The sequence below is a fragment of the Cydia splendana genome, chromosome 27, assembly GCF_910591565.1.
Source record: "Cydia splendana chromosome 27, ilCydSple1.2, whole genome shotgun sequence".
In the NCBI taxonomy this organism is placed as follows: Eukaryota; Metazoa; Arthropoda; class Insecta; order Lepidoptera; family Tortricidae; genus Cydia; species Cydia splendana.
In genome coordinates, this window is record NC_085986.1 from 3272802 (window position 1) to 3297294 (window position 24493).

A 24493-nucleotide genomic window follows, 5' to 3' on the forward strand; every position below is an offset into this window, starting at 1 on the left:
GCAAAACGGTCCGACACAGATAATTCCATAATCATTTAGATTTCCAAATTTGGTTACGATTGGTTAAGTTTTGGAGGAGGGAACAGAGGAGTACGAAACCTCGATTTTTGAGATTTTTACGCAGGATTTTTCGCCTTGTCCTTATCGCACTACTTTTAGGTGCCGCTTCCGTTAGCGAGACGGGTATATTTACCTAAAATATTTAAAACTCAGCTCCTGTTTCGTCTTAACCATAGATATCGTACGTTTGACTTTTCGATTTTTTGATTATCGTAAAAATAGTAGCGAAAAACGGATTTCAAATTTTTTTTATAGGTACATATATAATAAACTGATCGGCGATGTTTCTATCTTTTATAATAATTAAAAATTCGGGAAAAATCAAATGTAGGGGGGCATAGCTGTGGTTGATTTACAACAAATTGCGTTAAAACATTTTCATTAATATTAATATTCAGAGAGGATAATGAGGACTACGTCGGTATAAAAAGGCGAATTCCACTTTCTCTTTTTTTTTATGTGGATACACAGTTTGGTCGTCCACTTTCGTCTTAATTGGTAAATACACCAGAACAGGCGAGTTCTTCTTTCTTATTCTCCTCATATTGGTATTCCTCGAATCTGAAATATAAAAGTGCCATTTTAAATGCAAAATGTCTGCGAGACCTACATGGGTATTAAAAAAGTAGAAAACCGACTTCAAGAGGTATCCCTTGAGATTAGATCTTGTATTTTTGGATGGGGTTAAACTGGCTAGGCTAGACACTTAGCATTTTTTTACACGTGGAGCCAATCCTCCAACATATGTAAGTATTAAGTATCTACTTTTCCTACTAGCAAAGAGAATGGAGTGTATGGAGAGTTATTGTCATGGTAAATTAAGTACCTAGGATCAGGATCAAAGTCAAATGGCGTTCTAAAAGTTTTAAGTTTCTGTCGAAAGATGGCAGTAAATTTACTGTGGCTACATAATTTACTTTGGCAATCCGCCTCTATTTCAAATTCTTAACAAGCTTTTATTAGGTCGACCTGTATGTAACTAACTATGTAATGGAATCTAAGGTAACTCATTTAACCATCTTCCAAGGATGAAAATTCTTCATGAAAATTGGCAGCTGTATGTAGTTCTGATGACAATACAATAATATGGTACTGTCGACCTGATCTGATGATGGGGACAGGAGGTGGCCATAGGAACTCTGTGATAAAACAACGAAACCTGATTGTGTTTGGGGTTTTTAGAATAGTATCCATGAGTATTAGTTGCCTGTGGAAAATAAGTACAGTCGGCGATAAAAGCTTGTACCAAAAATGAAATTTTTGCCAAAAACTTATTTTTTACTTACTTTTCCAAAGGCGGACTAAGGAAATGTCTGAAGTTCCTCGGCATGACCATGTCAGCTTGGTTCTTGCTGACATCAGCTATGTACTCTTCAATATCGCAGATCATTTCTTCGGGCACAGGCGGACCGATGCCGGGTACCGCGTATACCACCACGATCTGAAATCAAAGGCTAATTAGTTATTTGTTTCACAAGGGGGCAAAGTTGTTGTTTAACCGCTCGTGCTATCGAAAAATGAAATGTAGAGCGTTGCGAGGATTTAAAAGCACGAGGGTTAAACAAAATTTGCCCCCGAGTGAAACACAAAATTTTAAATGTAAAATATCAAACAAAATCAAACCAAATCAAATCCAAATGAATGTTATTAAATATTTATCATCCAAAATCATAATTTAAAAGTCAATTCTACCAGCAAACATAAGAAAACAACTCAAAATTTGCATTTGATTACTTTGCCTCAGATGTGAATAAAATGCAACTTTGTGTATCAGTGTTTGAAGTGCAAAGTAAGCCTTTCCGAGTTGGTGTGGTGAAAAATAAATAAATAAAATATTGTCAGGCAAAAAGGGCTCATAAATGCATACCTTACATACTAGAGTTAGATCAAGGAAAGTCTGCAAGGACTGCGACGAGTCACTTTTCGATGAAGGAAAACATCGTGAGGAAACCGACCTAATCCCAACAAGGCCTAGTACCAAGCGGACCCCAGGCTCCAATGACACAGAATAAGTAATAGTACTACCGTGCAGAAACGACACTTTCTACAAAACCGAAGTTTGACAGCGATTCAGGGTCGAATCATGATATATTTCTAACTTATGGCACTATCCCTTTCGACTATTTAGGGTTGTCAAAATCCAAGCCATTATCTTATCTGTGGTCGTGCACGCAAAGGGACATCAAGTCGTGTCAATCCTAATAATTGCTCGGAGCAATGCTGAGCCGAACGGAGCCGAGTTTGCCCGAAGTCAGGAGTGTCTCCCCACTGGTGTAAGGTATTCTCACCTCTGGAATAGGTAGCTCCTCTTCCTCAACCTCCTCGATTTCCGGCACTATGATGTCCAGATTCTCATCCAGGAAATTGTAGAGGAGATTTCTGACCATCTCCACTTCTTCCGGCTTAGCCTGTTTAGTAAAAGAATGGTTATGGTTTCTGCACAGTGTAGGTATTTACAGATATATCTCTGTCATTTTGAGTGCCGGCTAGATATTTTTAAAATTAATTACACACAATTTAACCCGTCAAAATAGCTGTTGTATTTTCTGATTTCATGAAAGGTACTGTACACGAGTACACGAGTAATGTAATCCTCCCGAGACATGATGTCATGAATATTAAAACTGTTTCATTGATAATAAATTAATAATAATTCTCATTAAATCTCAACAATGATCTTCCTCATTGCCTATATATCACAATCAGTTTGGCATCTTTTTGTCCTGTTTGATGACAGGAGACAGTCAGTAAGTTATCAGCCTCCCGGGTAATGGCGTTATAAACGGATCCCTTTGATTGACTTAATTATCGACAGTCATAATAAAAAGATAAAGATAAAGATAAAAAATAGTTTATTCAAGTAGGCATATTACAATGCGCTTATGAACGTCAAATAAAACTATACCGGCTCCAACCCTACACCTCTGCCTCGAGAAGATTTAAATCCCCCCTCAATTGGTTATTAATGTAATGATTGTCAGATTTACACTAGTCATAAATCTTTGAAACCGTTACTTTTCAGGATTTTCGTAAGGTTATCCTATAGATAGGTTAGGTTATGTTTGTTTTATGGCAATCATGAAAAGTTACGCGTTTCTGAGAAAAAAACAAATTATGACTAACGAAAATGCGGACAAACAATACATTATGACTTAAAACTTTATGGGAAACAATAGAGACCCCGTTATAAGCATGAAGTATGAACAAATGTAATAGCTACAAAAAAAATCGGGAAAGAAATCTAAGGAGTGTTATTGTGTCAAACCTTCTTCTTCTTCAAATCAGGGTCGGGCAGAACAGCTATCTGCTCATCAATATAGTCCAAAATCTCTTTCTCAATGTGCTGCACAATGAACTCCCCGCTGGTGATGGACATCTGACGACCAGCGACCATCCCTGACAACAAGCAATCACCATATTATGCACTGTAAAACCAGTCGAGCAACTATTGAAAAAAAAAAGCTAAATCTCTTTATACTCATTCTTGCCCTTGTCCCATTCATTTGGGGTAGGCGCAGCATGTCTTTCTCTTCCATACCTCTATCTCGCCCGTCATCTCATCATTCACTTGCGTTCTTTTCATATCATCTCTCACACAATCCATCCATTTTTTCCTCGGATATCCTCTCCCGTTAGTTCCCTCCACATTAATTCGTAATACCTTTCTCGTCACATGACTTTCATCCCTCTATGAGGGATGAGAGGGTTAGCTAAATCTCTTTATACTAAGAACAATATTTAATTTCACGGAACTCATATATTTTTAGTTTTTAGTGCTTGAAAAAGGATATCTCTCAGAAGCGCGCCAGTAATTAAAAACACGTAAGTTAAACCTTATATGTTTTTGGCAAACATGTCATTTTTGGTACAAGCTTTTATCGCTGACTGCACTTTTCTTTCCACAGGCAACTAATACTCATCGAGACGATACTAAGAACCTCAAAAATAATTAATTTGCGTCGTTTTTTTACAGAGTTCCCATGACCACCTCCTGTCTCCATCATCAGATCAGCTCCTCATCATAATATTGCATTGTCATCCGATTTACATATGGATACAACATTTCAGCTCAATCGGAAATCGGGAAGTGGGTCAAATTTAGCTTCCAAGATTTGACCCACACTAAGATAACTTTAACAAAAGACTAACCAAGGTCATAGCTGGCCAATTGGAACCTATCCACGATGTGAGCTATATCGTCGAAGGTCTGTTCCAGGTCTGCCAGTCTCTGCGCACGCGCCTCGTACAGCTGGGTCAGGGAAAAACAGGTTAGGAACAGGAAAGGGTTATACCTATCCCTCGTACAGTTCTATCAGGGAAAAACAGGTTAGGAAGGATAAAGGGTTATACCTATCCTTCGTACAGCTGTATCAGGGCAAAACAGGTTAGGAACGGGAAAGGGTTATACCTATCCTTCGTACAGCTGAAAAACAGGTTAGGAATGTGAAAGGGTTACCTATCTCATCTCCGAAAACTTTAAATCCCTTCAATTTTTATGTCACCAAATTAAGCTAGCTTAAGAGGGAAGTATAGCTACTGACAAAAGATACTTTTTTCATACAATTTCCATTTCGGAAGAAAACGGTATCCACTAACTAAATCTTAACATACCTATTAGTTTGATATTGAGGTCGATCGCTTCAGCATAATATATTCTAGGTTTATAGGATTCGCTTTAAAACAAAAATGGACCTACTGCAAATTTTGAAAAACCGAAAACCTATAAACCTAGTTTTTCATCTTGTTAATAACATACTAAAAATTCATGGAGAATGGAAAATATGTAGAAGTTGAAAGGAGTCTTTTTGTATGGAGGAGTACAGGACAGGCTTCAAGAGTTTGGAACAGGGTTCGCGCGCACCCAAGCTGCATATATGTTAGTAGCTCGGTACTATTTACTTACAGGGCTAGCGTGTCTTATTTAAAATGTTTGGTATGTTTGTGTTGGTGTGTAAAAGTCTGTGACAGCCCAGGCATTTACGCAAACATCAAAGGCTGTCCACTGTTACTTTTTACACAGTGTCTATGTCGCAGTCGGATCGTATAATCCGCCGTATTACATTACGGCTAGCCGTTTTCAAAAACAGGGGCGTTTTGAAATGCGGCGGTTTAACGATTAGCCGGATTGAATGCGGCTGAATGAGAATCCGCCGGAATGTATTCGGCGCCATACGTTCTTCAATACGGCTAGCCGTAATGTAATACAGCGAGTCATTAGCCGCCGCTTTGACAGTTTTTAGTTCCCATTTTTAACACCCGTGGCGCTGCCTGACAAACGCTGGGGTGTCCATCAAATCTGGAGTTCGTCGGACTGTTTCTTTTCAAAAAACATTTCTTTCGCAACTTAACTAGACGGAGCCCCGCTTCGCGGGGCTCCTATTTCTGAGCGGTTTGCCCTTCGGGCATCTGAAGCTACCTAACGAACCTAACCTACCTACCTATTGATTTAGTGAGACGTCCGTGAAAACATTACACTTTGGGGAAAAAAGCGTAGGTAGGTAAGTAGGTTAGGTTCGTTAGGTAGCTTCAGATGCCCGAAGGGCAAACCGCCCAGAAATAGGAGCCCCGCTTGCGGGGCTCCGTCTATTTAAGTTGTGAAGGAAATGTTTTGGAAAAGAAACACATGTAGTGCGGTGGGACCATGGTAAAAATAAATTAAATTGCAAACATTGTCAAACTCCGGTTACGTAGGCGACCGAAAGAACTGGTCACTCTACAATCTAAAATAGTAGTACGATGCGGCTAAACGTTGGCCGCCTTATTGAAGAACGTATCGCAATGACAATCCGGCTAATCGTCGAACCGCCGCATTTCAAAACGCCCCTGTTTTTGATAACGGCTAGCCGTAATGTAATACGGCGGATTATACGATCTGACTACGACATCTATACTACGTAATTATAAGTATCATTATTAACTTCATCTATCAGCTCTTGTATAACATCTTCTTCGTTCTCCGCTTCTTGTTTCAACTCTTCCTCTTCTGTTGCTTCCTTCGTTTGTTCTTCTAAACTCTCTTCTTCGATTTTAGGTTCACCTGGATTTATTTATAGTTTTATTTATTTTAAGAATTTTTTAACTTGAATATTTTTTAACTTCGAGCAACACCGGCTTCTCGGTATCGTCTTGGGTCGTCCCATTCGTTTTTCGACAAGTTCTGAAATTAGTCCTATTCTGCTTTCCTCACTCATTCTACATTGAAAGCCACCGACGATTGTGACAAATGTAGAATGAGTGACGAAAGCAGAATAGGACTAATTTAAGAACTTGACGAAAAACGAATGGGACGACCCAAGACTTCGCTCGCTCGCTTCGCTCTACTTTTCTTACTGTATATTACCCTTTTATCGCGGATCAAAACCCAAAACTAATTAGGTAACTAGATTATTTACATAATCTAACTAGACCTACTAACTACTTTTGTGTTAGAATTGGGACATTTTATATTATTTCTACTCAGAGTCACAAGATTTTTCTGTTTTTACTGAGAAAAAAACGTGCGTCTCTAAAATTTTTGGTCCTTTTGGTTACGGTTTTCAATACAACCTTCTACTCGTATGACCGGCTGACCGTAACAAAACGGACAATTTTTTCTGTATGAAACATATGATTGTATATGGATCGAAAGAGCTCGAGATTCTGAGAGGAAATAATATAAAAAAACGTTGGGTGTACAACTTTATATAGAAATACTAAATGACCTAAAATACTGTCAAATGAACTAGTTGTAAGCAAGGAATGAAAGTATAACCGTAAAATTCAAAAGGGATTTCATTGCCGTCCTCGTCCCACACTCGGATCGGGTTGAATTCTTCTTTTTCTTCTGTATATTCTTCTTTCGCTTTATCTGATTTAAATAAAGTATTTATATTTCCTGTTTATTTACAGTACAAATTATGCCTTAGGTATTATTGGCGACACTGTAGTCTGTATTTAAATAAAAGTAAACAAAATCTACCCTCAAATGGCTCCTTAAGCCAGTTGAGGGTAGATGAAAACATAACATGGTCAAATAACGTAGGTTAAAGTCAGGTCGTTCAGGGACTGATCCAGGCGGTTTTGTACTTATTTGATTGGTTAACCAATAAATGTTATAACTACCCGAAAATTAACAAATTATTTGTTTACTTTTATTTAAATACAGAGTTTTTATAAAATCGTCACTTTGTTTGGCCAGTGATGATTTCTACCCAGTGGTCCCAGTATTCTGCCCCATGACAAATTCGTGTCTATTTAAAACACTCCCTTCGGTCGTGTTTGAATTTATCGCCACTCGATGCGAATTTCCCATATTTCGCACTTGTATCGTAAATAACTAATATGTATTTTTTTATGAAAAAAAAACGTATTCTTACCAACTTCAGCTTTCTCTTGCACTTTGTATGAACTTAGCTGCTTCAACTTTGCCTGGAAACATTGGTAATATTATATTAGGTAATATACACCGTGTTTTTTTTGATTTCCGTTAATTTCAAGGGTGCATTCCTGAGCTTAAATCAAGTAACTTTCTCAAAGACACCGATGTTCTAATTAAGTCCATTTCGGAGATAATCCATAATTTATTTTTTTACTATAAGGCCTCTACAAGCGTGTACACTTGCCTTAGGGCCGGCTTACATATTGATTAGTGTTTAGAATGAGTTCATACATTTGCTACTAAACTTAAGTACAATCTCGGTCGATTGATGTACGAAATGACATTGATATGTCACAGATTTCAATTGTTTGGTTGAGTTAAATGTAATGCCCGTGTTACAACAACGCTATATGCTACATTTAATTACTTTTTAAACAAAAAAAAAAAAAACAAAAAAGAAAACAAAAAAAATTTTTTTTTTTGAAAATTAACTATGTCATTTAGTTCTTATAAACGTACTTAACTATACCCCGAAGTTAACGGAATTCAATAAAAACACGGTGTATATGTACCTATAAAAATTGTTATTTGTTTTACAAGGGGACATAGTTGTTGTTTAACCGCTCGTGCTAATATTGATACCCGAGCAAGCGTAAGAAAAAAATGAATCTTGAGCGTTGCGAGGGTTTCAAAGCACGAGGGTTACCTATACAAAATTTGCCCCCGAGTGAAACACAAAATTTTTCACCACACCAACCCGAAGCAAATATTAATTGTAAAATATCAAACAAAATCAAATCCAAATGAATGTTATGAAATATTTATCATCCAAAATCATCATTTAAAAGTCAATTCTACCAGCAAACATAAGAAAACAACTCAATATTTGTATTTGATTACTTTGCCTCACATGTGAATAAAATGCAATTATGCTATCAGTTTTTGAAGTGCAAAGTAAGCCTTTCTGAGCTGGTGTGGTGAAAAAAAAATTGCTGTCTAGACACAATACAGTTATCTAGAGAAAAGCTATTTATTAGCACGATTTAAGCTTATGCTTCAGAATTGAATTGGGTCAAAATTCTTTTCCTCGTCTTATTTCTCTCCCCAAAAAATGTGACGGAGTGGAACTTTTTGTGTGGGGTGAAATTTAGATTTTAATTTTTCTCAAGAGAATTATAATCTACAGCTAGAATAGACATGCAATAGCACTCAACTTTTTTTATTTATTTGATAAAAGACAAAAATAGACGCGTGACAGAAATGTGACAGAGTGGTCAGAAACAAGACAATGACAAGAATTTCGACCTAGGTATATTTTTCTCTTAATACTTATACCTATCCTAGGTATAAAGAGACGGGGCCTAAATAACGTGAAGGAAAGACTTAGGGGGGAGAAAATTACGATATTTTGTTAATTTTCCATAATTACTACTAAAGAATAAGAATGATGGCAGTCGCTTTCGTAAAAACTAGTGCCCACGCCAGTTCCTGGGATCAGTTGCCAAGCGGACCCCAGGCTCCTATGAGCCGTGACAAAATGCCGGGATAACGCGAGAAAGTTCATGACTACTATAGAATAAGAAATAATATGGGGCATTATCCATGAAAAGGGACCTTATCGTCGATGGCGCTTACGCCGCACAGCGTCACGCGGCGTTGTATTTATATCGGAGCATCGTTAATAATGGCGTAAGCGCCATCGACAATAAGGTCCCTTTTCATATATAACGTCACATATAGAGCGTAAAAACAAACTAACTTCAACATCTTCATCCAATATAGCTCTATCTGAAAGAAATTATATTAAAAGTAAGAAGGGATAGGATAGGAGGAAAAATCGTATTCACGGAGCTCTAAGATTTTAATTTCAACAATACATAATCTACGATATAATTAGACCAAAAATGTAGAAATTCAAAATGGCGGCGCTGATTTTTTTTCAGTGTTGACCAAAGAGTCATATAAACAACTCTAGGTTCACCATTTCCAACTTAATCGCATTAAAAACTACTCTTACATGAATGCAAGATTATTTTTATTAAATGATGACTATGACTACTTCTTAATAAAATGTAGATGTGACCTTTTCTCTCCCTCATATAATTATCCCTCTCTATCTGCGCCGCTCTCTCAGCTGACAGCGACCTGGCGATTCGCCCTATAGGTGGCAGGGCCGATCTCTGGCTGAGTTTCGGATTGTTGGTGACAGAGTCATCGACGAGGCTTAGTCGGCGGAGGTGGCCAGCGCCTTGCCAGAAATCGTCAAGGGAAGGCTGGGAATTGGGGTAAGATGGGAATTGGGGTAAGAAGGAAAGTAGGATTAGGTTTAGGATAAAAGGACCTGTATTTTATAACTTTCATAAAGAGCGTTTCTTTTATCGTTTGCTATTTTTATATATTGTGGTTTTTTTTTGCCATTTTTGTGTTATTTCTACTCAGAATCACGAGCTCTTCTGATCCTAATGGAAAAAAAAAATGTCCCAGAGTTTTTTTTCCTATTGTGTTACCATTTCCCCATATACCTTGTATGGCGGTAACAAAAAGGAAAGTTTGAAAAATGTATGGAAATTTTAGAACACTCTTTTTCTCCTATAATGATGAAAAGGGCGCGCGGTCCTGTCTATAAATAAAACAAAAGTGGCAAAAAAGGTCGCGCAACGCTACGCTCGTAGCAAACTCTAGCGTTTTCCCGCTTTGTAGGGGAACGTCGAACAGAGAAGGATCATTCTACAGTCTCATTCCCCTGGCTGATACCCAGGAGATTCCGCTCAGCAGTTATGGTTGTAGATAGAACTTGGCACGGGTTACATTTTAAAACCTTATTTTGCTAAGCCCTATCCGGGTCCTAGTAGTTATGTATGTGCCTACCTAGCATTAAGTTGCATGTGCCCACTATACCTACTTGGATGCAAATAAACATTGAAATTGAAATTGAAATTACACAGTCACCCAAAAACCGGCTAAGTGCGAGTCGGACTCGCGCACGAAGGGTTCCATACAATTACGCAAAAAACGACAAAAAATTCACATTTGTTGTATGGCAGCTCCACTTAAATATTTGTTTAATTTTGTTTTTAGTTTTTGTTGTTATAGCGGTAACAGAAATACGTCATCTGTGAAAATTTCAACTGTCTAGCTATCACGGTTCATGAGATATAGCCTGGTGACAGAGAGACAGACGGACAGACGGACAGTGGAGTTTTAGTAATAGGGTCCCGTTTTTACCTTCTGGGTACGGAACTACGGAACCCTAAAAATTATCATCATCATCATCATCATCATCAGCCTACTCTCGTCCACTGCTGGACATAGGCCTCTCCTATTGCACGCCATTGAGCACAATTTGTGGCAACTCTGATCCAGCTCTTGCCAACCGCCTTGCGAAGGTCATCGCTCCATCTAGTTTGAGGGCGTCCTACGCTACGTTTGCCGATGTGATGTGTTTGCGTTTGCTAAAAATGATATTGGATGCAAATAAAACACTCACATCAACAGTGGCTTCACTTAGTGTTTCTTCTTCTTCTATCTCCTCCTCTTCTGGTCTAGGAGTCTCTCCTAAAAAATTTTTATACATGTATTTAAAAAAATATTTTTTACACAAACACATTTGTAACACGTTTCTTCCCTAAAATGCGCTTGAATTCGCATCATTAGATACGAGAAGTAAACTTTTCTGTAAGCCGATCTCAAATAAAAAAAATCTAATTCTACAGATTGTTTTCCATCGTATTTTCTCGGAAATTCGTATTTGTCATGCTACTTCAGTCAACCTCAGTACTTTTTGTACCGAAACAGACTGAAATAGCAAGACACGTTCGTATGTTTCCGTGAAATTGCGATGGAAAATAATTATGCACTACATCTGTAAAAGGTATTTGAAGCCACACTAGACTGATGGCTCCTCTACACGTTGGGCCAGCGCCGGCAACTCCAAGGGACGCAGCCATGCGGTAGAATGAGATAGCGATATCACTTGCTCCCTCTAACGCGCCATAAATGCGTCCCTTGAAGTGGCTGGCGTTGGCCCATCGTGTAGAGAAGCCATGAAAGTGTTGATACTTATAGGTAGCGATCATATAAATCAGATAAGAACAATAGATGGCCATAATTAGGATTAGAGTCGGGTCAAATTTCTATAAAAATATGACGTTCACTTTCACACACACCGGGGGGTCAGTTATCTCTGCAGCTGTACATGGCCAGAAATGCAACCAGAAAAATATGAAGATGTGGGTAACTATGATGACCCTACCTTCTTTTTACCCGTTGACGTATCGCACATCCCTGGAAGCGTCCATTCTGGTCAGGAACAGGTACATGGCCAGAAAAGCGACCAGGAAAGCATGTAGATGCGGAGAACCAAGATGATCCTACCTTCCCTATACCCGTTGATGTATTTGATATCCTTGGAAGCGTCCATCCTGGCCAGGAGCAGGTACATGTCAAGGAAGTCATCAGCAGGAATGGCAGCTGAACCGCCATCTGGTTCCTTGGTCAGGACTTCGCAGAGGAGGATCATGGTGTAGGTCAGATTCTAGAACGAAATATATGCTAAGAATGATAAGGGTGGAAAAACATGAGTAGTTAGATACATTGAGTACAGTGGTCTCGGCACCGAATATTACTGTATTCGGTGTTGAGACCGTTGGTCCACAAGGATCATGGTGTAAGTCAGGTCCTGGAATAAAATAATTAATTATACAAGTTGTTGTCATTACAGTGGAGCTTACAAACGCTATTCTTTTAATAGTACTTTTGAAAATGCTTGTAAGCTGATTTCGGATCCCTTTACACACCTCTCCACTCCTCTTCTTTTCTCCCCCATCTTACTCCTCTCCTCATTTCTACTAGAACTGTTTCACTGCAACCATTTTATGTTACGGCTTTCTTCTTTAATTCACACAAATACTTTCAAGATATTTGAGTTCCTCTATCATAATATATTAAGTCCACGAGTTGCATTGTTCCTTAACTTACCTTAGTCAGCATCCCACCAGCCACGGAAATAAAGACCTCACAGAGGCAGAATATACTTCTCAACTCGTTGGGTGCACGACCCAAACCGCGCCAGGCTTTCCTGATGAGGTACAACGCCAGATTCCTGCCAATATTGACAATGACGTACCTTAGTCAGCATCCCACCAGCTACGGCAATAAAATGCAACAACGGAACGTAATCCTGCCTCATGTAGACCTCACAGAGACAGAAGATCCTTCTCAACTCGTTGGGGTCCAGGCAGAAGCCGCGCCAGGCTTTCCTGATGAGGTAGAGTGGGAGGTTCTTGCCGATGTTCAGCAACTGAAAAAAACATATTGTTATCCTCCTAAGGCCCAAGGTCCTACCTATAGTACTTATTCAGTCCGATGAAATTTAAATCATATTCAATTGGAACAGGGTCGCATTTGTTTTGTTTCGTTCAATTTTCAAACAAAACCAAAATTAGCTCTGTTCCCTGCACTAAATGTTCAAATTTCAGTGGCAAATTCTGGGTTTTTCCATTTGTATGGCTGGGCTTTAGGATGTTAAAATTAGTGGGTACGCTTCGTCCACGTGGAATTAGGTTTATTTCAGCTGAAAGAGGCTCCATAAAATAACGTAGCCTTTATAACTAGGGAACAAAATCAAGCTTACTTAGTTACTTACTTACTTGGTTGGTACGGGTACGGTATTCCTAAGTACTATTGAACAAATCAAACTACTAAAATCAAATACAAATTGTAGTGTCTAAATTATGGGAATGGACCGGACAAAGCCGTTTAGCTAAGGAGATACTTCTGCGGAAATGGCGCTGGATAAGGCATCTTTTACGAAGGCCAAACAACCACCTATCCAAGCAAGGGCTGACTTGGAAAATTCCCGGAAAGTGGGGACAAGTGTCCTGTTTATCAAAAACTTGGAAAAGGTGGAAGTCCCTTTCAAACAAAAGCGGTCAAAAAGGGACTTCCACTTGTATTACAAATTACAAGCTTTTGATAAACAGGGCAAAGGTCACCCACGTACCACCCGGAGGCGCACAGTGGAAACGGAGGCTGCACCAGTTGGCCTCGGCTGGGCAGAGCTGGAAGAGGCCGGGCTGGACCGTGAAAAATGGAAATCCCTTCTGAGAGCCCTATATCCTTGATGAGGGATAACAGGACACCATCCTTATCATAATAAAGAAAAAGTGAACAAGCTGTCCGATGGCCGAGGCCGGAATCGAAGTGTCGTCTACAGCTTACGTGGCTAGCGTACTAACTACTAGTCCAGCAGTCGGTTACACTTTATCTCAAGGGAAGTTTTTAATTTTTTCTTCTTTTTAGGGTTCCGTACCTCAAAAGGAAAAAACGGAACCCTTATAGGATCACTCGTGCGTCTGTCTGTCCGTCTGTCACAGCCTATTTGCTCCGAAACTACTGGACCAATTAAGTTGAAATTTGGTACACATATGTAAGTCTGTGACCCAAAGACGGACATGTAACGTCAACAAATGAATTTTTAACATAGGGGCTACTTTTGGGGGGTAAATAAGAAAATTAAAAAACAAAGTTTAGCAAACTATATCGTATTATATATCAAACAAAAGGGCTCATTGTGAGAATGTCAAGCATATTTTTTTTATAATTTTAGGATAAATAGTTTAGAAGTTATTCAATAAAGTAGACAAAAAATTACCATTCCCCCCCCCCCCTCTATCTCCGAAACTACTGGGTCTAAAATTTTGAAAAAAATACACAAAATAGTTCTTTACCGAAAGATGACAGGAAAACCTATTAGAAATCTACAGTCAAGTGTGAGACGGATTTAGGAACAAAAATGTGTTTAGATAATTTTAGGGACGCAGCAGCAATGGTTTAAGTGAAAAGTGGTGTAGACAGCTATTGCGAAGGCCCTAGGCCGATATCTGCATAAGGCCGAAGCTTCGAAGCGTCCCGAAGAAGTGTGCCTTTAGGTTCAAGCGTGAGTCCGATTGAAGACAAAAAATGTCGACTAGGCTGTATCTGGCACACAGCCGCAATGGTACTTGTACTATTGATTGATTAGGTAATTGTACTGTTGTTTTAGCACTAACATCTGGGAGACCGAGCTTTGCTCGGAAAACATAAAAACTCAAAGATGCACGTTTTCCCGGAGATAAGACCTAGCTAGATCGATTTTTCGCCCCCGAAAACTCCCATATAGCAAATATAATCGAAATCGTTAGAGCCGTTTCCGAGATTCCGAAATATAAATATAAATAAATATATTAAATAAATAAATATTGGGAGCATCTTACACAGATCGACCTAACCCCAAACTAAGCATAGCTTGTACTATGGGTACTAGGCGACGATATAAACATAGGTACTTATACATATATTATGTACATAGAAAACACCCATGACTCAGGAACAAATATCTGTGTTCATCACACAAATAAATGCCCTTACCGGGATTCGAACCCAGGACCATGCACAGAATTGCTCGTTTAAAAATAAATATAAGATATAAACTGAAATAAATGTCATATACTAAGAAAAAGTGACCAAGGCCTCCAGTGCCCCAGGCTGGAATCGAACCAGCGTCCTCTGCTATCGCGGCAGGTGCCTGAACCACTCGGCCACCGGGCCACAGCGACATTAGTCAAATTTTCCAAGTATATGCACTTCCTACTGAAGGCTTGTGGCGCCCCCTGGCCATCTCTAAGGTAGAACAGTATGGTTCGAACCTTCTATCTGGATCATTCTCATGATGATACCGAGCTAGCGAGAGAGATGGCGCTGCCAATCAATACTATGAAGTATTTGAACAAATTAAATTATTTTTCAGAAAATATTTTAATTTGTTTTTATCAAGTAGAAACACTACTATATAAATTATAAACTGAAATAAATGTCATATACTAAGAAAAAGTGACCAAGGCCTCCAGTGCCCCAGGCTGGAATCGAACCAGCGTCCTCTGCTATCGCGGCAGGTGCCTGAACCACTCGGCCACCGGGCCACAGCGACAGCGACCTGCCGCGATAGCAGAGGACGCTGGTTCGATTCCAGCCTGGGGCACTGGAGGCCTTGGTCACTTTTTCTTAGTATATGACATTTATTTCAGTTTATAATTTATATAGTAGTGTTTCTACTTGATAAAAACAAATTAAAATATTTTCTGAAAAATAATTTAATTTGTTTAAATACTTCATAGTATTGATTGGCAGCGCCATCTCTCTCGCTAGCTCGGTATCATCATGAGAATGATCCAGATAGAAGGTTCGAACCATACTGTTCTACCTTAGAGATGGCCAGGGGGCGCCACAAGCCTTCAGTAGGAAGTGCATATACTTGGAAAATTTGACTAATGTCGCTGTGGCCCGGTGGCCGAGTGGTTCAGGCACCTGCCGCGATAGCAGAGGACGCTGGTTCGATTCCAGCCTGGGGCACTGGAGGCCTTGGTCACTTTTTCTTAGTATATGACATTTATTTCAGTTTATAATTTATATAGTAGTGTTTCTACTTGATAAAAACAAATTAAAATATTTTCTGAAAAATAATTTAATTTGTTCAAATACTTCATAATATAAGATATGTTTATCTCTTTTCGACCTTCGCTTTTAAAACACTTGCGGAAGTTTTGGGAAGCGCGAATCCGCCGGACGCTCCGAGCTTTCAGCTCTACGCGGAGCTCGGCCTTCAGTCTGGACACTTGTACTATTGTTCGGCATTTAATATTCCTATCCAAGCTACTTTGCTACTTTGCTTAGTTGCAGAGATATAAGCCATAGCGCCATTTCGGGTATTTCAAAGTTTCACTCACGTTACACGTACAAAAAAAATGCTATAAATTGTGTGATGTACGGAACCCTTGAAACGCGAGTACGACTCGCACTTGACCAGTTTTTTTTTATTAATATTTATTTTCATAAGACACAGTACATAGGTATTACATTAAAATAGGACTGCCAAACTGCGAAACAGTTTGATGGCAGTTAGTAAAGCTCTTCTTAGTCGTTATACTCTTTGCAGAGCGTCACGGTCAACTGCTGACATCAGGCACAGATGTTGCTTGCCGTACGATTTCTCGCCATTTTCCGCGGTTGGATGTCATTCTGGCAAATGCGTTCAGGGGTCCTTCCATGGCAGATTTAATTTGATCAGTCCATCGAATAGGTGGTCTTTTAGGCGGTCTTGTTCCGTTTGCTCTACCCTGCACCACTAGACGCTCTATGGAGTAATTGTTTCGTCTCGAAACGTGACCGAAGAAACTGAGTTTTAGTTCTTTAGGCTGATATTATACCTGATGAGCGATGACCTTGAGGCATCCACGAGTGAGCCCACCCTCGGTACTGTAGACGGGATATTCAAGCCTCAACTTGACTGGTGGGGGACGGTTTTCTGCCAGCGCCTTGAAATATTCGAATGACCAGCGGAGAAGATCGTATGGCTGAGTCTTGATTGCCGCTAAAGAAGAAGAAGAATCATTTATTTGTTTAAAATTAGGAATTATTAAGGATCAGCAAGATCGATAAGTTTCTCTTGAGACCGAATATTACTTTAAGATATTTATTTACAAAAAAATGGATGGATGTGCCTCGGTCGAAAGCGTCGTAAAATTAACACGGATCTTACAGTCACGGATTCAAAAATCGGTAAATGAACTTTCTTTTTGTATTTACTGACTAAATGTTTAAAATTTCTTACCTTTACAAAACCTCTTCAATATGTAAGGGAATTTCGGGGGAATCACAATCTGCTGAGAGCAGTACATCTGCTCGACTAACTCCGGCATTTCGTTTTCGTTTTATCTGCAAATATAACATACATAACATAAATATCTAATATGTTTCCTAGACTCACCAGAGTAAAACTATTATTAAGAAACATATGATAGATTTGTTTTACAACGGGCATAAGTGTAGGTGCTAGGTATACTTTCGTTTTTTTAGCATTAGAAAAAAACTACGCGATCTTGACGTGCCTTTTAACTGAAAAACGCTTTTTAAAAATCAGTTATGAAAGCAAAATAATGTAAATAATCGTATATGATTCATAATTGTTACATATATCGAACCGATTTCGATGAATAAATTGATTGGTTGACTGGTATTTGGTAGAAAATACCTTTTGGCATTGAGCGCCATTTGTGCCGTAGAAAATACCTTTTGGCATTGAGCGCCATTTGTGCCATAAGGTGTAAATAAATAAATAAATCCTCAATCTATTCTTCTTTATAGCCCGGCTGAAATAAAACTATATTTATTAAATACGGCAGTTGGGTTATAATTTTTAGCCATTTCCCTTCTTCTTCTTCCTGCCCTTATCCCACGTTATGTGGGGTCGGCACAACATGTTTTTCTCTTCCATTCAACTCTGTCTTTCGTCACCTCAGCACTCACTCCTTTCTTTCTCATATCCTCTTTCACACAATCCATCCATTTTTTATTTGGTCTACGCTCCGTCCGTCAACATTCATCCCTAACATTCTTTTGCTTATGGCATTCATCCCTCCTCATTACATGCCTATACCACGCTAACCTACTAGACTCTGACTAGACTAGACATTTTCCTATTTTTAATATGAGCGTATTCCAAATAAATGTATATTTCATTCATGTCTTCAAAATGTTGACTTCTTGGGCTCATTTTACTCAGAATCATTTGTACATTCACGTCTTATGCATGAAAAAATGTGTCCCAAAATTTTGTATGAAAAAATATTTCCCCAGTGCGTCACGTTCATACAAATAAAAAAAATATTCATACAAAAATGTGACGATCTAGAAAGGAAATCTTGGGACACATATTTTCATGTATGAGGCGTGAATGTACATAGAAGTTAATATTTTGAAGACATGAATGAAATGTACATTTTTTTTGGAAAACATTCATATAAACTATTACTTCTTTCTTCTTCTATCTTATAGGAGAACCAAACTTACTTTTTTGTATTTTCAAAAAACACTTCTCCACTAAAATACAGATTTTATGTAGCACATTTTAGTTAAATTTTATAGTTTCATCAACGCCACTCGGGTTGAACTGTTTTGACAGAACGGTTGTCACGGATACCGCTGTTTTGACAGTCCCGTTGTCATGGTTACCGCTGTCGTTGACTGTATTCAAGGTTGTCCAGGTTGTCATAATTGTCACGTGACAGTGTACGTAAGAGGTTTTATTTTGGGAATAGGGTAATTGCGTCCCTTTACCGTCCAGTGCCGGCAGTGCCAGTTTCCGTCCACTTGACGGATTAGCAAATATTACATTTCATTTTTAAAATACTACTAGCGAAATATATTTTTATGTAGATAGATAAATTGTTTAGATATTCAGGTGTGCAATAAGTCCAAATTTGTGCAGCTATGAAGGTTTATATTCAAATTTTGTCAAGTGGACGAAAACTAGAGCCGGACGAAAACTAGCGCAATGACCCTATATCGTAGAAAGAAAAGGTAACTTATTGTACAGACAGCAACAGAGGTTGCTAAGCGGGCGAGGTGTTCAAAATAACCTTGACGCGCTCTTATTCTCTTAACAATAAATTCGCGTCAAGATCATTTTGAACACCTCGCCCGCTTAGCAACTTTTGCTGCTGACCACCATGTAGGTGGTCGATAAGGGGTCAATGACAAACAATAATTAGAAAAGACCTTATAAGAACCAAGAGTTTGGTTCCTTTTGCAAAAAGTCACATTACATTATGATACAAGTACGAAAAGAAGGAATTACCTTTTCACACCACCTATTCGGAAAATAACTTTTTCTTCCCTGCTAGGAGGGATCAAAGTGGCACATTTCCTCCCTGCTAGGAGGGATCAAAGTAACACTTTTCTGTTCTAGCACACTATTTTTACATTTTTTTGCACACTATTTTTTTAGCTTAAATAATCTGTTTAAGCATCAGATTGTGTTAATACTAAGATTTTTTTATTTTCCTCATAGTTGATGTGAAAAGTGCAGTATGTGTCACACGGTATCAAAATTATTTCGTCTTGGGCGTTAACAATTGAATCCCTCATTACGCTCAGGATTCTACTTTAGAATCCCTCACTACGTCCTCAGAATCCATCGCTTCATTCAGGATTACAATACGCCCTTGACGGAAATATATCATTTTGATCCCTTGTAACACAAACTACTATTTCGCACGTTTATAGTCCAACGTTGACACATGGGTACTGCTTTTCACATCACCTGTGAGGAAATCATTTTCATTTTTATCATGCAAAAAAATGTCCTAGAACAGAAAAGTAGCACTTTGATCCCTCCTAGCAGGGAAGTAAATGCCCTCTTTCGAATAGGTGATGTGAAAAAATATAAACACATTTCCTCGCGTCATCCCAGCTTTTTGCCACGGCTCATGGGAGCCTGGGATCTGATTGGCAACTAAACCCGAGAATTGGCATAGGCACTAGTTTTGACGAAAGCGACTGCCATCTGTGACCTTCCAACCCAGAGGGCAAACTAAGCCTTATTGGGATTAGTCCGGTTTCCTCACGATGTTTTCCTTCACCGAAAAGCGACTGGTAAATATCACATGATATGGGAAAAAACATGTCATTTATATCGTAAAAATGTGTCCAAATCAAATCGTAGTAAAATTAATCAATCAAAATATATAGGAATCGACATGGTTAGATACACTCTGTGAACAATTTAATTAACTTTGGAATTTTAATTACAGCGCCATCTAGTGGCAAGCGGCAGCAGCTTATTAAACGTATAAAATGTCATCTGGGATGAGGCGCTCTGAAGATTAAAAAAATAGACATGATACATATTTTACAACAGATATATGTACAGTCACCTGCAATAATAAGTTACACAACGAAGGCCGCAAAAATATCTGACACGATCTTATTTGTAGAGCCATAAGAGCGTGTCACATATTTACGGTGCCTTCGAAGAGTAGTATTATTGCAGGTGACTGTACTTATATATGTATTTAATTATCTCAATCAATTCTCTAATGTACGAGTATAATAATTATCTAATAAGTGATAAATAATAATACTTAGCTACCGACTCTACATTATAGTCATTACTAAATTCTAATTCATTATATTTTTTTAGATAATCATTAATTTTTCAGTCCATTAATCATTCCATTTTAATTATCAAATTAAAAATAATGTTATTAAAATATAACTCTAATTTCTAACTTCGGAGTTAATTTTAAAGTTAACGTTTACGCAATTAAGTCGTAAGTAAAAACCGGGCAAGTGCGAGTCGGACTCGCGCACGAAGGGTTCCGTACCATAATGCAAAAAAAAAACAAAAAAAAAGCAAAAAAAAAACGGTCACCCATCCAAATACTGACCACTCCCGACGTTGCTTAACTTTGGTCAAAAATCACGTTTGTTGTATGGGAGCCCCATTTAAATCTTTATTTTATTCTGTTTTTAGTATTTGTTGTTATAGCGGCAACAGAAATACATCATCTGTGAAAATTTCAACTGTCTAGCTATCACGGTTCGTGAGATACAGCCTGGTGACAGACGGACGGACGGACGGACGGACGGACGGACGGACGGACGGACGGACGGACAGCGAAGTCTTAGTAATAGGGTCCCGTTTTACCCTTTGGGTACGGAACCCTAAAAATGAAAATAATTTTATTATTTTCTGCTCTACATTTCAAATTTGATATTAGCGTCATCTAGCGGCGAGCGGCGGAACTTTCTAGTAACCATCACGTGGTGCGTCTACGCAAAGCAATGTAAACCTGTTTGGTTCAGTGACGGTCCGACTGTTTGTGTCGACAAGTCCTAGAATATTTAGTGCTCGTTCCAAATTCTAAACGCCAATTTCGCGTTATAGCATTGTAATCTCGAAGTGTGTTATAGTGATACAAAGTGGGTGCGTGTTATCATTATCAAGTGTAACCAGATATGTTATAGCAGTATGGTTTAATGTATCAGTGTCACCATGTTTTTAAGAGACAGAATGATGACAATATAGGAAAGAGATGGGGGGATTGAATCCTGTTGTGAAAAAGGACTTACTATGGATTTGATGACGGATCTCTCTACGATATGTAAGTATATATATGTATATAATATTGTCATACAAAGCTGGGTACATGATGTAGGATTATCTTGTTAACGTGTTATTTCCGGTCACAATAATAACAAAGTCTCTACATTATTAGAGTTTTAACAGTGATTTTCCAATTAGATTTTCTCGTATTTTTCCCATTTCGCTACCAATAGGATTTTGAAAGTAAACAACAATTTAAAAGATGGCCTCTCTACTTGTTCTAAATGAAATTGACAATGCAAAATAATATTTTGCGAATAACGGAGTTTGGCCAGCAGTGGGAAATTCGCACGGGCCAAAAAACCCCTTTTTCTACCTTCGACCAAATGTTATAAATGTTGGTCCTCTTAACCGGATATTTTTGGGAACTACAAAATATTTAACAAATTAAAAGATGGCTAACTCTATACTTGTTCTAAATAGAGGTAACATTGACAATGCAAAATAATATTTTGCGAATAACGGAGTTTGGCCAGCAGTAGGAAATTCGCACAGGCCAAAAAACCCCTTTTTCTACCTTTGACCCGGATGTAGGACCAGATGTTATAATAAATATTAGTCCTCTTAACCGGATATTTTTGGCAACTACAAAATATTTGGCTGAAAGGGCCAAGAAAATATAGGTTTTAATTTCATATTGTACCATCTTACAAATACAAATACAAATACTCTTTATTGCACACCTCAATAAAATATGACAATACAAAAGACAACAGAAATACAAGCAGAGCTAAACAACAGGCGGTCTTATCGCTAAAAAGCGATCTCTTCCAGACAACCTTACAATTAAGAAAACAATTTTTTTTTTCATAACTTTACCTAATAACCCTGTAAAAAGCCGGGAGAAATATTTAAGTATTATATTGGTCCTTTGAACCGGATTATTTTAAATAACAAAATAATACTCTTCTTAAATTTAATTTAATGCATTTTTGGGACGACAAAAACATCCATATACATAATCTGCGTTATTTTTAGCCCAATATAGTTTTGACCCCTTTTGAAACACTTTCATTATGTAATTATAATTAAGTATTTTATAAATATCGTTTTGTTTAATCTACACATTAATAATGTCATGCGAACCATTCTTTTGAACAATGGATGTCTCACGCAAAACGGCTCTACCTTATAGCCAGTAGGGAGACACTCCTGACTTCGGGCAAACTCGGCTCCGTTCGGATCAGCATTGCTCCGAGCAATTATTAGGGTTGACACAACTTGACGTCCTTTTGCGTGCACGACCACAGATAAGATTATTGCTTGAATTTTGACAACCCTAAATAGTCGAAAGGGATAGTATCATAAGTTAGAAAGGGATATCATGATTTGACCCTGAATCGCTGTCAAACTTCGGTTTTGTAGGAAGTGTCCTGTCTGTACGGTAGTAGGTACTAATTTATTCTGTGACAGTGTGGAAATAAATTATGAGCCCTGGAGGGAAAGTACCTAAAAACCTTAAGGGTCCACACCAATGACCTTCGATCGGAATCCCTTAGTTTTCTAATGTTATTTGTAGCTTAAAATAAATTATTAACAACAACGGCTTTAAGCGATATAGTATCCCATATTTACCTCCAAGTTCATTGTCTTCGAGATATTTGGCATCAAAGTTGAACAATTTCAGGCCTAAAACTGGTTTTCTGGCCATAACTTTTGTGTTAATGGGGTTGACAACTGTCAAAGGTTTGCCTAGATGGCGCCATCATAGCTTGCCCCTTTTTCTATGAGATTTGGCTTAAAGGGCTGGCATCCAGGGTATTAAAAAAACAAAAATTTGTCACAATTCTAGGGATTGACAGGACAAGCTATGATGGCGCCATCTGCTAAAAACTTCCACCGGCCAACCCCATTATTTAGTTATAGGTTATAGATAATATCGGCCTCCTAGTGTCAGGCCGGTAGTGACACTGCCTACGAAGCAGGAGGTCCCGGTTCGAATCCTGGTAAGGGCATTTATTTGTGTATTCATCACAAATAATTGTTCCTGAGTTATGGATGTTTTCTATGTATATAAGTATTTGTATATATGTGCAGGTATATTATATATATCGTCGTCTAGTACCTACAACACAAGCCTGAGCTTAATGTGGGACTAGGTCGATCTGTATAATATAATAAAATAAATAGTTATAATTAAAATACTAGACACATTTATCGAGACGTCAAAGACGAACCCATATGTTGATTTCGTATATCTTGTACCTTTTGCACAAAATACTACAGCCAAAAAGAATAGATAGTAGTATAGAGGGGTCCTGTCATTGTAAATTTTGTAGTCACTGTAAATTTACTGCCATCTATCGACACACGACTAAAACTCAAAATGAAAACGTATAGAGTTATCAAAACATGTCTATATATGGATAAATGATTTTATTATTTTTATATCATTTTGATCCATGTTCATTCACTTATATCTATTTCTAAGTTAAAATTGTTAAATATGAAACGGTGTCGTCACGCCATCTAGCCGAGGATAGGCTAAAGGTGTGTGCGCCATCTATTCGAGAATGACTTTTGCTTCAATTCCGAGGCACGTTTTTTCCTTAGACTTTATTCGTCTTATACGAAGTTACATATGTCTTTGCTACAGCGTAACTGTGCAGCTGTGAGCTTTCAAATTTAATAATGTCATAATATTTAAATCGTGCACAGATATTTTAGTGAATTGGTCGAATCTTCAGTCGCCATCAGATATATCGGAGCTGCCGAGGTGGTCAAAAATATCTGAACACGCACTCTAGCGCCTTGACAATTGAGGCGTGTTCAGATATTTGGGAGCACCTAGGCCTCTCCGATATATCTACAGCTGTACATAAATGGCCTTGCTTATATCTCTGTTGTTTTTATATTCTTTTATTAATTTCTTTTAGTAATAGCACTGTATATATCTTGATTAAATTTTATAAATGATTTCCTCTCTGTTGTTATCTCAAATTTGGAATGCCATTATATTATGTATTATCACAGAGAAATATAGGTAAGTAAGACAAGAGTGCTCACTCCATACATCAGGTTTGGCACCAATAATATTAGTATTTTCAAGACGGAAAGTCTTATTTTGTTGAGATTAGAGTTTCCAGTCGGTGCTA

General features: G+C 38.2%; 1 protein-coding gene across 2 annotated transcripts; it reads right to left on the reverse strand.

The window, feature by feature from the left end:
* Window positions 1-232: 232 nt before the first annotated feature.
* Window positions 233-18388, reverse strand: LOC134803736 (uncharacterized). Of its 2 annotated transcripts, XM_063776553.1 has the most exons (14): window positions 18302-18388; window positions 17064-17167; window positions 16660-16823; window positions 12543-12716; window positions 11792-11951; window positions 10905-10972; window positions 7416-7467; window positions 6812-6907; window positions 5979-6097; window positions 4210-4309; window positions 3326-3456; window positions 2349-2468; window positions 1347-1501; window positions 233-621 (listed from the first exon to the last, which is right to left on the reverse strand). In XM_063776553.1, exons 2-14 carry the CDS (start codon window positions 17149-17151, stop codon window positions 552-554), a joined length of 1497 nt encoding a protein of 498 aa, XP_063632623.1. In that variant the 5' UTR covers window positions 17152-17167; window positions 18302-18388; the 3' UTR covers window positions 233-551. The 2 variants fall into 2 exon arrangements, with proteins under 2 accessions (XP_063632623.1, XP_063632624.1); XM_063776554.1 differs by lacking the exons at window positions 12543-12716; window positions 16660-16823; window positions 17064-17167; window positions 18302-18388 and adding an exon at window positions 12395-12421.
* Between the last annotated feature and the right edge of the window lie 6105 nt (window positions 18389-24493).

Bases quoted from the DNA above. Each gene is read 5' to 3' on its own strand.
- LOC134803736 (XM_063776553.1), bottom strand. From the start codon at position 17,151: ATGCCGGAGTTAGTCGAGCAGATGTACTGCTCTCAGCAGATTGTGATT. The intron at 12,717-16,659 runs GTATAATATCAG...TGTTTTTTTCAG, and splicing joins TCAAGGTCATCGCTCATCAG to TTGCTGAACATCGGCAAGAA. The intron at 4,310-5,978 runs GTTAATAATGAT...TCCCTGACCCAG, and splicing joins TACAAGAGCTGATAGATGAA to CTGTACGAGGCGCGTGCGCA.